General features: G+C 58.0%; 1 protein-coding gene across 12 annotated transcripts in view; it reads left to right on the forward strand.

The window, feature by feature from the left end:
- PPFIA4 (PTPRF interacting protein alpha 4) overlaps positions 1-14,920 on the forward strand; it is a 47,574-nt gene that overhangs the window by 17,136 nt on the left and 15,518 nt on the right. For 10 of the 12 annotated variants that reach the window (XR_006891127.1, XR_006891128.1, XM_046679132.1 and 7 more), the window contains exons 10-23: positions 1,267-1,350; positions 1,605-1,736; positions 1,973-2,035; positions 2,705-2,796; positions 5,163-5,271; positions 6,853-7,061; positions 8,475-8,715; positions 9,115-9,150; positions 9,358-9,491; positions 9,781-9,947; positions 12,088-12,181; positions 12,619-12,700; positions 13,181-13,381; positions 14,072-14,134. Coding sequence is in view for 10 of the 12 variants with exons in the window: in XM_046679132.1 (XP_046535088.1) it covers positions 1,267-1,350; positions 1,605-1,736; positions 1,973-2,035; positions 2,705-2,796; positions 5,163-5,271; positions 6,853-7,061; positions 8,475-8,715; positions 9,115-9,150; positions 9,358-9,491; positions 9,781-9,947; positions 12,088-12,181; positions 12,619-12,700; positions 13,181-13,381; positions 14,072-14,134 (1,707 nt within the window). In the remaining 2 variants the exon portion in view is untranslated. Of the gene's footprint in view, positions 1-1,266; positions 1,351-1,604; positions 1,737-1,897; positions 2,797-4,143; positions 4,229-5,162; positions 5,272-6,852; positions 7,062-8,474; positions 8,716-9,114; positions 9,151-9,357; positions 9,492-9,780; positions 9,948-12,087; positions 12,182-12,618; positions 12,701-13,180; positions 13,382-14,071; positions 14,135-14,920 lie in introns of those variants that run through there. The other 2 variants (XM_046679141.1, XM_046679140.1) reach the window with 2 other exon arrangements.

Consider the following 14,920-nt stretch of genomic DNA (forward strand, 5'->3'; position numbering starts at 1 on the left):
TAGGCTCTGGGAGAGAGCTTGGTGGATGCATGGACACAGACGGTTGGTGGGTTCATCATGAGAATCAGTAGCGTTTGCAGCTGGCTGGAGGCTTACTGGGGACTCCATAACTCCCCCCACCCATGGGGAGAAGGAAGCCAGTGTCTCATCCTCCAGAGGCTGGCCAGGGTGTCACTGTGGCAGCTTGGGGTCCTGGGGATGGAGCCTGCAGCCTGGCTGTCCCTTGGTAGAGCCAGGACCACGTCTGTATCTGCCACTGGCTGGCTCTGGGACCTGGGAAAAGTCCCTCCCTCCCTACTCAGGCATCAGTGTTGTTAGCTATGATGATGTCATCATCTCTATGATGACACTGTTGTCTCTATGATGAAATCATCAGCTTTACGCTGATGGGATTGGGCTTGGTGGTCTCTAAGGTTTTCCAGCCCCTAGGATGAAGGGCTGGGTTTCAAGTGCAGCAGAGGATGTTATGGGTGGAATGCTGAGCAGTCAGCTTTAGTGTCTTCCAAAACTGGCAAGAAGGGATGAAGTGATTTCGATGTTGAAGTGAGTCATAAGAGGAGGGCTTTAAGGATGGACTTCCTGACTGGAAGAAGAGTGCCAGTCTGGAGTATCTTGTCAGCAGAAGCAGTGGGGTCTCATCTCTGGGAATCCATGAACAGAAGGGGAGACCACTCTACCTGGGCTGGTTTCATATTGAAGAGAGTAACCACGGCTGGCATTTGTTGACTGCCTGTTGTATCCTCAGTGTTTGCCATGGCTTATCATTTAGTCCTCACAGTGGTCCGGTGGGCATAGGTGCTGTTAGCATCCCTGTTTTACAGTTTAGAAAACTAAGGCCCATAGAGGTTCAATAACCTGCCCAAGGTCACGCAGCTGGGAAGAGAGCAAGCCAGGATTTGAACCCAGGCAGTCTGGCTTGGGTTCATGCTCTTAAATGCAGGTCCATGTATTTGGAGGCAGAGAGGAGATTTATGGTAGCTCATGCTTTCAAGTGGAGTTTTTTTCTGCAAGTGTGGGGAAGACTTTACAGTCTCTTGAGCTCCCAGCTCTGGGATGCTTTAAGGCAGGCCTTGAGCAGCGAGAAGGGGTTGCGGGGGGAACCTGGCAGTGGTGCTGGCAGTTCTGCTCTCAGATGATAGGCTGGGCTTTGTTGATACCTGAGGCCCTGATCCCCAAAGACCACCCTGGCACCAGTGTGCCCGGGATATGAGGCCTGAGCAGGAGGCAGATGATCCGCAGGCTGCAGTGACCCATCCCTGCCCTTAGGCTGAAGAACGGCATGGCAATATTGAGGAGCACCTGCGGCAGCTGGAGGGCCAGCTGGAGGAGAAGAACCAGGAGCTGGCAAGGGTGAGGGCACCGGGCCGGGCTCTCTGCCCCTAGGGCAGCTTCCCAGGGCAGACTGTGGGTGGGGCATGGAGGAAGTGGGAGCTGGGGAAGGACCTGGCCAGGGACAGAGTCACAGAGGGGCAGGAGGAAGTAGTTAGGAGAACTGGAGAGAGGGGACAGGCGAGCAGGGTAGAACCAAAGAGGGTGGCTGGCTCCCTGGGACGGTGGAGAGATGGCCCCGGTGTGGGCTGGTGCGAGGTGGCCTGGCTGTGCAGGTGCGCCAGCGCGAGAAGATGAACGAGGACCATAACAAGCGGCTGTCTGACACCGTGGACCGGCTGCTGAGTGAGTCAAACGAGCGGCTGCAGCTCCACCTCAAGGAGCGCATGGCGGCCCTGGAGGAAAAGGTGCGTGGGCCGGGGTGGGTGGGGCTGCAGGAAGGGGGCGGGGCCGCTGGTAGGGGCGGGGTTGGGATGGGAGAGGTTGGTCAGGGGCGTGGAGTGAGGCTGGGAGGGGCGGGGCGGCCTGCGGAGGCGGGGCTGGGAGGGGGCTGCAGACCGAGGATCAGGTTGGGCAGCGAGGCGGGGGCCGGCTGGAGCTGATGGAAAGGGCGCGGGGTGGGCTCACAGCTGTTCTTCCCCAGAATACGCTGATCCAGGAGCTGGAGAGCTCCCAGCGGCAGATTGAGGAGCAGCACCATCACAAGGTACAGCTGCCGGCCAGCCCACCGGCCGTGCTGTGAGCAGGGAACACACCTGTGCCGTGGGCAGCTGCTCTGATAGCCAGCCTGTGCCAGCCCAGTTGTCGGTCCATGTACATACCTGATCTCACTAATCCTCAGTAGAGCCGTCATGGCGGATGCATCACCACCCATAGAAGAAACTGAGGCCGTAGGCATAGGCACAGAGTGGGCAGCAGAGAGGCAGGCCCAGTGCAGCACTCAACACAAGGATCTGGCGGGGCCTCACACTTGGTGAGGCTAGAGTCCCGTGTTTCTGGGAGGATTAGCTACATCCCTGCCTCGGCAGTGGCTGTGAGGTCTGCGAGGGCACCAGGGCCCTTCTACTGCCCAGCCTCGTTTGCCAGGCATTTGTGTGGTGGTGAGGGCCCAGCAGGCCTATCTGGTAGAGTCCTTCCCCAGACAGATCCCGCTTCTGGCCCTGCCCCTCTGCCTGCCTGCTGCTGACCCTTCTGCTCACTTTCCAGTTGGACTGCTTCTCTTTTGGTGTCATCTGTGGGCCTGGCCTGGGGCCCCTGGCTTTGAACTTTGTGGTGCGTTCTTCTGCTTCTCCCCAACTCTGCTGTCCTCTTTGTCCCTCTCTCCCTTCTCTGCCCTTCCCTGGTCCCCACCCCGACCTGGGTCTGCCTGGCACAGGGCCGCCTATCCGAAGAGATTGAGAAGCTGCGCCAAGAGGTGGACCAGCTGAAGGGTCGAGGGGGGCCGTTTGTGGATGGCGTCCACTCCAGGTACTGGAGCACGGGAGGCTGGGCGTGCGAGGATGGGGTCCTGGATGGACTCTGAGGAGGGAAACTTCTTCCCACCAAATGCAGTGGGCCTGTGGTTCCAGCATATTCCTCAGGGTCTTGAGTGACAGCCTTCTGCTGGGAAGAGCCCCAGCTACCGGGCCACACGGCTCCAGGTCAGAGTCCAGCTTTGCTGGCTGCGTGATCTTGATCAAGGGGTCTTTACAGTGGGACTAGTGACTGCTTCTCATAGCTTTTGGCCTGGTTTCTAGTGTACCATGTGTGCTCTTAATGCCAGCTTCTTTTCTCAGCCTCGTCTGCCCTCCTCACTGTCTCCTTCCGTCTTGCTCTGCAAGCCCAGGACCTTAGGGTCTGCCTTCTGCTCCGGGTGGGACACTGAGGCTCAGAGAACTTGGTCAGAGTCGCCCAGCTCATGCGGGCAGTTGAGAAAGGGTCACCTGTCCTCTGAGGGATGCTGAGAGGCACGTAAAGCACAGGATGCTCCTTCCCCAGTGCTGTGGGACAGGCTCTGCCTCCTGCTGCTCTGACACAGGGTATGCCCTTGAGAGGGGTCTGCTGAGTTACGTGCTCACCTGTGTCCCACAGGGCCCGCTCGTGGGAGTGTCCGGTTCGCTCTAGTTCTTTTGAGACGCCGTCTTTAGGGCTTTGGAGCATTGCGGTTGAGGAGTCGAGGACTGCCTCGGTTCAGGCAGCACATGGTGGGCAGAAAGGCAGCGGGAGAGACTGAGATGAGGCATCAGGAGCTTCCTTCCTGTTGGAAGCTGAGATGCCATGTTACTCCTGGTTGTGGCGTCCCTTCTCCTGAAAATGTTTTAAGGGATGTGAGTGGAGCTCTCCACCTAATGCTTGAATTAGGGCTACATTTCAGGGAGCTTCTGGACTTTTCTTCATATTTTGTAAAGCAGTTGATATTGAACTCAGACCTCAAGCCTGTGCTCAGTTCTCTGCCCAGAGAGGCAGGGTGAAGGCCACGGAGATGGAAGTGGGTCATGCCTCTCACGGCTCCTGGCTCCTGGCTGTTTTCTCTCCACTCCAAAGTCTCTCAGATCAGAACCCTTGAGGTTCCTTTCGCTCTTCTCTTGCTGTTAGGGAAATAGGGATCAGCTTCCCTGAAGAGAGGTTAAAGGAAACGTGTATATGTGCGGAGGGGCAGAGCTTGAGTTAGGGAGGGGAGGTTGAGTTTGAAGAAGAGAAGCCTGTAGGCGTCTGGGGTGGCAGGAACTGAGGTGCCATCTTCCGGTTCATCAGGCATTGTACAGGAGCCTGGAGATAAGCAGGGGACAGGCGGAAAATCGCAGTTGGATTCTTCCTGTTTCTCCCTTCCTGTAGGTCGCTCGGAAGAGACCGACCCCCAGTTAATAAGACATGGTCCAGAGTACACGAAGCTGTTTGCCACTGCCTGGTGTACCTTAATGTATGGGAATTCCTGGCTTTGACTAGGGCAGCGCTGGACCCTGGACCCATTGTGGAGTTGGGGCTGAGCTGCAGGGGAGAAGAGGGGGACAAACAGAAGCGCCCCTCTCCCTCTAGCTGCCTGTGTGGGCTGTCATAGGTGCACCCTGTCCCTTTGCACTGGGCTCCCTAAAGGGTTCCAAACTGGGAAGGCATAGGGAAGAAGTGTCACTGATATTAGAGGATCATTACTGGGATCCTAAGGCCTCAGGGTTGGAACAGACAGTGGGGGCAGTCAAAGTGGTTTCTCTGGCCTGTGTGTCTGATACAGTGTCAGGGCCTCCTGAAGCTTCCTGGGGGTATGCCTGGGTTGAATTTCCGCCAGGGACTCAGTCCGTATTATGGGGAGCCCTGGGGAGAAGACCAAGAAACAAAGGCCCTTAGAGTTAACAGGGCCTTTAGAGATCATCCCTTGCAATCTCCCTCAGTGCTGGGCACCCCCCCACTTCTTGTCAGATGGCCAGAGAGCCTCGGCTTGAATACCTCTTTGATGGGGAGCGCAGCTTTTTTAAAGCCGCCAGTTGCATCATCAGCCAACTCCTGCCTTTCGAAGGTACTTCTTATGTTAAATGGAAAGATGCCTCTCTAGAACTTTCTCTCCTGGATCATTCTGATCTCTGGAGCACCAGAGAATAAATCTAATCTTTTACATACATGGCAGCCCTTAAAACATTTACAATAGCTCTATGTCCTGCTAGGATTTCTCTTCTCCAAGCTGAAGACCCCTCAACTCTTTGGGCCCAGTGGTGGTGAGCTGGGGCTCCCAGTCCTCAGAGCTTGTCTTTTCTCCTCCCCCCCCCCCCCCCCCCCCCCCCCCGCCCCCCGGGGGGCCCGGGGGGGGCCCCCCCCCCCCCCGGCCCCCCTTTCCCCCCCCCCCCCCCCCCCCCCGACTCAAGGTCGCACATGGGCAGCACAGCGGACGTGCGGCTCTCTCTGAGCACAGCCACCCATGCGCCCCCAGGTCTGCATCGCCGCTACTCAGCACTACGGGAGGAGTCTGCCAAGGTGAGGGGTGGAGGGGTGGGGGTCTCCCTGGGGAGTTTGGGGTCAGTTCGGCCGCGTGCCTGGCTCCAGTTTCACAGACGGCTGGCGTGCGGCGCAAATCCTCCCCTGCCCTCCCCTGTGTGGACGACAGCTGCAGCCCTGGGGTCGGGGCCGTCGTCAGCTGCAACAGCTGAGTCCCCCCCCTTGCCTTGGCCTCCTGGTGGGCGAGAGGTAGGGGCTGGCGGGCGGCCAGCCAGTCCCTGAGGCCCCCCGAAGCGTGTACACGTGTGCCTGGGTGTGTAGGCGTGTGTTTCTGGTGGCTGGGGTGGGGGATGCAGGGCAAGATGCAAATGGCAAGCTTTCTGGAACAAAAGTTGTGGTTTATGAGGGCGATGAGGGAGGGATGGCAGGGTAACTGGCCTGTGGGATGGGACCTGAAATCTTCTGAGAAGCAGCTCTGAGTTCCTGCTGAGTCTGTCTCGGGGGTTTGTCAGGAAACAGGAAAAACAAGGGGCAGAAAAGTGCTATTCCTTCCTGCTTCCTTCTGGTTCTAGGAGCACAGCCGTTGCCCTGGAGCTCAGACTTAGGCTGCAGGAGCTGGAAGGGGGCCCTGCGGGGAGCTGGGGGCTGGGTGGTGGGGGACCGGCAAGAGCAGTGTCCCAGCCCGTTCTGGCTCTTGCCTCTTCTGGGCCTTTGTCCACCGAAGAGGTCTGTAGGATGCTTTCTGAGAAGCCGCCTCCTCCCAGGGGTCACTGGAGGGTTCTGCGCCACGCTGAAGCTCTGAGACACAGGGCTGGCCTGCAAGGCCTTCTCGTGTTCCCTGGCTGTAGTCCTCCTTGTCTTCAGAGAGACTGATGGCCTTTCTGTGCTGTTTACTTTGTATTCCACACCGTGCTCCATGCTTCATGTGCATTTCCTCACTTCATCCTCACACACGCCTACCAAGTAGGTATTACTACTATCCCCATTTGACAGATGAAGAAACAAAGGCAGAGAGAGGTTAAACAACTTTTCCATGGTTGCACAGCTAGGATTTGGTGGAGCTGCGATTCAAAGCAAGACAGTCTCTCTCTGGAATCTGTCGTAACCACTCTGCTATCCAGCTCCTTGAGTTAGTTAAAGTAGTATTTCTTTTTTTTTTTTTAAAGATTTTATTTTTTTCCCCAAAGCCCTCCGGTACATAGTTGTATATCCTTCGTTGTGGGTCCTTCTAGTTGTGGCATGTGGGATGCTGCCTCAGTGTGGTTTGATGAGCAGTGCCATGTCCGCGCCCAGGATTTGAACCAACGAAACACTGGACCACCTGGAGCGGAGTGTGCAAACTTAACCACTCGGCCATGGGGTATTTCTTAGTGGTATTTCTTAGTAAGGTTTCTTAGCAGCATAGAGTAGTATTTCTTAGACTTTAATGTGCAGGTGACTCACCCAGAGACCCTGTTAAAGTGTAGACTCTGAATCAGCAGGTCCAGGGTGGGGCCTGAGCCCTTGCGTTTCTAACAGGCTCCCAGGAGATGCCAGGCTGCGGGTCTTGGTGGGGAGGGCTCTGCTCCTCAGTCCCCTGCTGTGCCTTGTTGCTATCCTTTACCCTCCTTCTTTGCTAAGGACTGGGAGCCATCTCCGCTGCCTGGGGTGGTGGCCCCCGCGGCCGCCCCTTCCTTTGACAGTGACCCTGAGATCTCCGATGTGGATGAGGATGAGCCAAGGGGTCTGGTGGGCTCCATGGATGTTGTCTCCCCCAGTGGCCACTCAGATGCCCAGACGCTGGCCATGATGCTGCAGGAGCAGCTGGATGCAATCAACGCGGAGATCAGGTGTGGGGGCGGAGGGCATGGGAGCCTTGAAGGACAGTGGGCCCTCTGTTTGGCTCCTGCAGGAAAACTCCTGCACGCGCTAGCTTGTTCTTCCAGCTGACCTTAGAGTGCACGGTGTGGGGGCCCTGTGGGCCATCAGGCAAGGTGCTGGGCCGGCGTGGACAACGCGGGCGGGACCCCAGCTTGGCTTCTCAGGCTTGGTTTCCCTCCCAGGGCCGTGGGAGGCTGTGTTCCCCCAGTTTGTGCAGCTCAGCGTAATCACCAAGTGTGTAGCTCCCCTTTGCCAAGGCCACCTCAGGGGGCTTTGTGAATGCTAGCGTCAGTCTTACCACTGTTCCAGGGAGGCAGCCTTATCTCCACTCTACAGACAAGGGAACAGAAACCAGAGAGGTTCTGTGATTTGCCTAAAGCAACACAGTAAGTGGCAGAGCCAGGATTCAAACTTGGGTCTAAAGTTGGTGCCCTGGGCCACGGCTCCCGTCCTTAGTGAGGCGTCAGACAGAAGCCAGCCGCAGGGGACACTGTCAAGACCCACACTCTTCCTGCCTTTGAGGAGAGTTATTAATGTTTCCGACAAACAGCAGGCGAAGTCCAAGTCGGTCATCAGAGCTTTACAGGCCACGGGTCGTCGGGTTCAGTGGTTCCCACACTGGGTCTCACAGACCAGTTGGAAAGAGAACCTCACACACAGGCACACCCCCACATGGGAGGGTGTTCAGGTAGGACTGCCAGCTTTCATTCCGCAAAGTCAAACATTAAAGGCAACCACGTTTCCTATCACGACCATTCTACAGAGGGAAGGACAGTGAAACATCCTTGAAGCTGGGAGACACTCTCAGAATAAAGTCCTGCTCCTCACACACGGTTGGCATCTGGGTGTCAGTGTGTGCGTGTGTGTGAGTGTGCATACACACGCTCCCTGAGTGCCCCCCACATTATCATTATCGTGCCCCTTTTCCCATGGGACAGGTAGGACTCTGTCGGGGGTCAGAATCCAATAAGGGTCCTATGCCTGGGAACTGCTGACTTGGGGCATATTGGGAGACTGAGGCCTGGCTCGGGGGTGCCCCTGTGGTTAGTCAGGTAGTTAGGTTGACAGGCTGACGTGCGGGGTGGTCTGCACCTGCTGACCACGCTGCCTCCTTTCCTAGCACCTGTGTTGGTTAAACTGTGGAGTTTTGTTACGTTAGGCAGCTACAAGAAAGAGAGAAGGATGTTTCTAAGCTACAGAGGGATAGAACCCCCTATGCTGCGAGATCTTGCACGTCTGGGCAGTGCCAGAAACAACAGGGCTCCCCTGGGCAGTGCCTCCTGCCTGGGCTCACAGGGCGGTGGGTGCAGGTGGTGCCCAGCGCCTGCCTCTTGCTGGCCCTGCAGGACTAATGCTGAGGTCCGGTTTGGCCCGTCCCCCAGGATGATCCAGGAGGAGAAGGAGTCCACGGAGCTCCGAGCTGAGGAGATCGAGACGCGGGTGACCAGCGGCAGCATGGAGGCCCTGAACTTGACCCAGCTGCGTAAACGCGGTTCCATCCCCACCTCTCTGACCGCCCTGTCCCTGGCCAGCGCATCCCCTCCCCTCAGTGGCCGCTCCACACCTAAGCTTACCTCCCGCAGTGCTGCCCAGGACCTGGACCGGATGGGGGTCATGACCCTGGTGAGAGTCTTGGGTAGTTGACGGACACCACCATCATGACTGGGCTCTGCTCTGGGGGCTGCCTGGGGGAGTCGACAAGCATGGGAGGGCTCATTCTTCAGTCAGGCCCACGTGTTCTTCCCAGGACGTGTGCAGAGCCCGGCATGTCAGGCCGCCACTGTGTCCTTCTGGATCGGAAAGGGCCTGAGGGGCTCCCCCACTGCCCACACTCTTCGTCTCTCCCAGAGGTAGCCCTGGTGTATTTTCTGGGCCAGCTTTTTTCTGCTGTGATATGCTCCCCAGGCCTGTGTGAGGCACTGAATCCTATCTTCTCATCCTAAGACCACTGGGCTCCCCTTGGGGTTAAATTCTGGGCATCCAGAGGGTGAGTCCGAGCTCACCCTTCACTTTCTCTTCCAGCCCAGTGACTTAAGAAAGCATAGGAGGAAGCTGCTGGTGAGTATTCCTGATGACCCAGGTGCTAATGGGTTAATTCTCCCAGGCCCTTCCCTTTGGCTTCTCCCCACCCTGGGCCCTTGAGTTGGAACTCAGGCCCCAGGGCCTCCCCACTGCATTTCTCCATTCTCCTCTGCCTCGTCTGGGCTGGGTAGGCAGGCCCCTGGTCTCTGCCTGTATTCCCTGACAGCTCCACTGTCTGTTCAGTCGCCAGTGTCTCGGGAAGAGAACCGAGAGGATAAAGCCACCATAAAATGTGAGACTTCTCCTCCTTCCTCACCCAGGACGCTGCGGCTGGAGAAGCTTGGCCACCCAGCCCTGAGCCAGGAAGAAGGCAAGAGGTAAGGGGAGCAGGCCTCACCTTGAGTCTCTCCACCCCAAGGCCGTCTCATCCCTCCCTCTGCCTCTGAACGGGCTGCATCTCACCTGTCCCAGGTGTCTGGACGTCTCACTTCTCTTTGAAACACCATCAGGGAAGGATAGTTCCATGGCTCCTTTGGTCACCTGCTGTGATCATACCCCCTCACCCCTACCCAAACTCTGTCCTTCCTGAGGTCTGACTTGCATCTGTCCTGCTGTAATTTAAGTGTCTTCTTCTCATCCCGCCCCCTCCTGGCTGTCATCCTGTAGTGCTCTGGAGGATCAGGGCAGCAACCCCAGCAGCAGCAGCAGCAGCCAGGACTCCTTGCACAAGGGCGCCAAGCGCAAGGGCATCAAGTCGTCCATCGGCCGCCTGTTCGGGAAGAAGGAGAAGGGCCGGCTGATCCAGCTGAGCCGGGATGGAGCCACGGGACACGGTCTCTATCCCCTTCCTAGCAAATGGGTGCGAGCGTGGGGTCAGAGCAGGAGGTACACTCGGATCCAGCCTTCCCTGCCTGCCCACAGGGCCCAGTGAGCGGAGACCACAGGCAGGCGTGCGGCAGTCCACAGGAGCAGGAGCTTCCTGTTAGAGCTGTTCTCCAGCAGGACTGCCTCCTGTGGTGGCGGATCAGGCGGCGATGGATGGCGGTTTATTGGGGATGCTGTAGGAGGGCTTCCCATAGGAGTGAGAGTGGGACCTCTGGGGTTTCTCCCGATATGGAAGTTTTCCGGTGTGCTGTGCTCAGGACCTTCAGGAGGAGTTTCTTGGTTCCTCCTTTAGGAGCGTCAGTTCCTGATGAGAGCTGATTTCTGGTGCATCTGGCCTCCAGGACTCACAGTATCCTAATCCCTCCTCACAGCTTTGTAGACGTTGTACCAAGGAAGTGCTTGGGCTCGTGTAGTACCTAGAGTCCCAGGGCGTGCGTGGCGGGTGCTGGGGCCTAAGTCAGTGTTAGCTGTCTCCGTCCCGCCCTCCCTCCTTCTCTTTCCCGCATCTGGTTAGTCAGTCAGTTGTCCAGCAGACATTTCGGGAGTAATTGCTGTAGACGAGGCTTAGGATGAGGGGTGGGAGCTGTTGTCCATTCCTTCAAGGAGCTCCATGTCTAATGAAAAGGGAAAAATAGAGACGATTCCCAAACAAGACAACGATAGAGCAGTGCCCGGGGTGCTCCTGGGACTCAGAACTGAGTCATAGTGTGGTGGGGGCGACAGGAGTGGCTGCCTCTGCTGGGCAACACCTGAGCTGAAGCTTGAAGGCTACATAGGAATTCGCCAAGCAGAGGTGCAGGGGTGAGGGGAAGGGGGTCTGAGCAAGGCAAAGATTCTGGGTGTGGGAGTTTTGTATGCAGTTGAGTCTTTTCAGCGTGGGGAAGGGAGGGAGTGGGAGGAGTGGGCAGGCGGGCCTGGACTCTGGGCTCAGCCAGCTCTTAAGGGCCTTGCAAAGGCTGCGGAAGAGGTGTAGAAGTTCCTGGGAGGCAGTGGGAGCGTTGACGAATTTCATGCAGGGAGGAACCTGACCAACTATAAGAAGGGAACTTTTGAACTCAGGTGTATAATTATGCCTTCCTGCGCCTCTGGAGGGCTGAATCAGAACACAGCTAGCTGAGCGAGGAGGAGGAGGAGGAGGAGGGGGAGAAAGAAGGAAGAAGGAGGAGGGGGAAGGAGAGGGGAAGGAAGGAGAGGGAGAGTGAGGAAGGAGGGAGAGGGAGGAGGAGGCGGAAGGGGAGAAGGAGGAGGAAGGGGAGGACAGAAGGCAGGCACCTCTGCTTGGGATGTGCAGCCTCAGCGGGGAAGGAGGTGGAGCCCCCTGCCCCCAGTCCACAGGGGATGCGGCGAGTCGTGGGGAGGGCCACAGATGTGGAGGAGAGGCGTTTTGTGTGGAGCTTTTGCCTGCCTCTGCGCCCCACACCACGCTGGCGCCTGAGTCTGAGGCAGCATCTCTCACTGGTTTCTGGATCACCCACACCTGCTGCCCTCTTCACTGTGCAGAGTGAGCGGGACTTAAATGATTTCTAAGGTGCTGCTCCTGTTGTGAGCCCTGTAGGGTGCTGGCCTCCCTTCAGGAGACCCTTAATAGAAGAGGACAGAGCTGTGCATGCTCCCCTTTGTGGTTTAGTGCAAATGAGCACCCCCTGAGAAAGAGGCTGACACTGTTTCCCCGTCCCTGACCCAGGTCGGGATAATCCCCTCTGAGCCTGGTAGCCTGCTTGCGTAGCCCTGTAGCCACTCCTGTCTGGCTTTCTGGGTTCCTTTGCTCCGTGGTTTGGAGGAGGGACACGTTTTGTCTAGGATTCTGCTGCTGTTAGGGTGGGACAACTCCGGTCCGCTAACTGGAAAACACCTCCAGGGCTAACTCCCCAGGGGAGACTGGGCTGAGGGTGACCTGCTCGATGCCACTGTGGGTTCACCTGGATGCAGGGATGTCGAGCGGAGGCTCTAGGAATGATGGGTGGCCCCTCAGGCCCTCTTGGGCTGTCATACACGGCGGAGCCTCCTGCTGGTCTGCTCCGCAGTCCTAGCCCAGGCCACGGGAGGAGAAGCAGAGGGCCTGGCTGACACGCTGCCTTTCCCCTCTAGTGCTCCTAACAGACTCCGAGCTCGGTGTTCAGGAGCCTATGGTGCCTGCCAAGCTGGGGACCCAGGCAGAGAAGGACCGGCGGCTGAAGAAGAAGTAAGAGCTGCAGGCCAGGCTTTGCCCTTCCCCTGGGCTGCGTGGACGGAGCTCAGGCCACCAGAGTCCAGCAAGGCCCCTTCTGAGCTGGGTTGGCCTGGTCCATGTGGGCACAGCAGGGTCTGGGTAGTGGCTCTTAGGATGACCCGCGGAAGGAGGCAAGGGGCTGTGGGAGAGTGACCCGGGCCTGCGGGTCTCTGGCAGAGCAGATTAAAATGTCTGTGTCAGGCCATGTGCACGTCACCCTCTGGGGCTGGAGAGGTGTTCCTGCCCTACGTCTTGGTATCCTCTTGCTTCAGCACAGTGCACTGGGGTCGAGGCGGGGTATGGCACGGGGAGTGGGAGTCCAGCTCTTGGCACAGCCCGTCGTCCCAGGAAGTCAGCTTGGTGGAGGGAGGAGGAAGGACTAGTGAGTCTCTCGTTCCTCTTCCTCCAAGACACCAGCTGCTTGAAGATGCCCGCAGAAAAGGAACGCCTTTTGCCCAGTGGGATGGCCCCACTGTGGTCTCCTGGCTGGAGGTAAGCTGGGCAGGGGAGTCTGCCGGGGTCCCGTGGGAAGGGTGTGTGGGGTGGGACGAGGACGACTCCGGCAGAGGGGTGGTGTCTCTAGAACCCCCCTCCCCCAGCAGACACATGTGCCAGTTACTTTGGAGGAGAATTGATGCTGCTCACAGCCGCCTCATGGGCAGCTGGTGTGGATGAGGGACCAGTTACCACTACGCCGGAAGGTTCTCAGGGCCGGTTTGACTCTCTCATCACCCACGTGGTGTTGGAAAATCCCTCAACCTCCCCAGGCCTCAGGTTTTTGCTGTAAGGTGGGGAAGAGAGGTGCTGGATGATGGTCGTCTCCACATCTCTAAGCTGCTCTGCTCTGTGTTCACTGTTCTGAGACCATGGATGAGGCCAGGCCCTTGCCCCTTGCTATTGCCAAGCTCTGGGCAGCAGGGTCTACATCGTGGGGAAGGGCCTGAATTTACCCCCTGGGCCCCGTATCTGCAGCTCTGGGTGGGGATGCCTGCCTGGTACGTGGCTGCCTGCCGGGCCAACGTCAAGAGCGGTGCCATTATGTCGGCCCTGTCGGACACAGAGATCCAGCGGGAGATCGGCATCAGCAATGCCCTGCACCGGCTCAAGCTGCGGCTGGCCATCCAGGAGATGGTGTCACTGACCAGCCCCTCGGCCCCGCCCACCTCCAGGACTGTGAGTGGCCTCTGCCTCACCCAGGACACTTTCAGAAGCCCCTGAATAGTGTTTGCAGTGTCTCCCATTGGGCTTTGGGACGATGGTAGCATTGAGGCCTGCCCCTCCCATCCCATTCCCACAGAGGGCTCCGCCTGGAGTCCAGGAGGGGTAACTTTGATTCTAGGAGAACCTGTAGGCCTAGTTCCCTGCCTTCCACATTCCGCCCGTGGGCTCCGTCTCCCCGTCCCTACTCTGCCCACCGTTCCAGGTCCCTGCACAGAGTCGGCAGGATGGGACTCCTGGGGTTGGGGTTCTGTGTTGTTGCCAGATTGGGGAAGCAGAGGGTGTAGGCATTTGTGAATTCTGTCCTGGTCCTCCCACCTCTGCACAAGAATGCAGGCTACTCCACGACCCTCGGAGGAAGAGCTTTCATGTTGTCTGTCTCTGTGACGGGTCAGTCCTTATTCCAGAGCTGCACCGTTCATTCAGGAAATGTTTCTTGAGCACTTCTCTGTGCCGGGCTCTGTGCTAAGCAGTGTGGATACAGTGATAACAGAGTTGCTCAGAGCAAGGCAGTGAGCAGAGCCCTGGGCGGAGCCTGGGGGAGGACTCAGTGAAGGAGTTTGTTCTTGTCTTTGGGGCTCCCAGCCTGGTGGGGATCCTGGGGACCCACACGCAGGACCAGCTAGGTTTCCTTTCTGCCTGCAGTCTTCTGGGAACGTCTGGGTCACCCATGAAGAAATGGAAACTCTGGCCACATCCATGAAGACAGTGAGTCTGGCCCTCGGCTGGGTTGGGGCTGATGAGTCCCACGAGGGAGCGGGAGGGTTGTGGGCAGCCAGAGGGGGTGCTGCTGATCTCCCAGGAGCTCGGTGTCCCTAATGGGTGACTACTTCTGCTCGCAGTCTGGAGGGCTGTGCGAGAGAAGTGAGACTGGACAGTGTGTGTGTGTCCCACTCCAGGGTCACGAGCTCACTCTGGCCACTGGGCTGCAGTGGAGAAGAGCTGGGCTTGGGAGTCTGTGCCTGTTCTGGGCCTGCAGCCAGAGCCCTTGCCTCTGTGCTTGGTCCTCAGAGGAGGAGCAGGGAGGATTGGGTCAGCCTGGCTCCCAGCCAAGCCTGGGAGGTGTGGAAGATGTTTTTGCCACATGCGCATTCGCTCCTCTCTCACCGGAAACACAGGCACGCACACCAGCCTGTGTTCTCTCTTGACTGTCTCAACCAGCTTCCCCTCTCACCACCTGCTCCTGGGGGTCTGTGCCCTCTCCCTGATGGGGCCTTTCTCTCTTGACTGCCCCAACCAGCTTCCCCTCTCACCATCCCCTCCCAGAGGTCCATGCCCTCTCCCTGGTGGGGCCCGGGTGGAGGCTGCCAGGTTTCTTGACTTTGCCTGTTTCCTCTGACATGCTGCGCCCATTCCGCTAGGACAGTGAGGAGGGAAGCTGGGCTCAGGTAAGACCCTCTTCCCTTGTACAGAACCAGCTCTCAGGAGTTGAGGACAGTAGGCTCCCAACGGGTTCTCTCCTCAGCTGGACTCTGAGTCCTAGTCTCTTAGTGT

Source organism: Equus quagga, chromosome 12 (assembly GCF_021613505.1).
Source record: "Equus quagga isolate Etosha38 chromosome 12, UCLA_HA_Equagga_1.0, whole genome shotgun sequence".
Classification (NCBI taxonomy): Eukaryota; Metazoa; Chordata; class Mammalia; order Perissodactyla; family Equidae; genus Equus; species Equus quagga.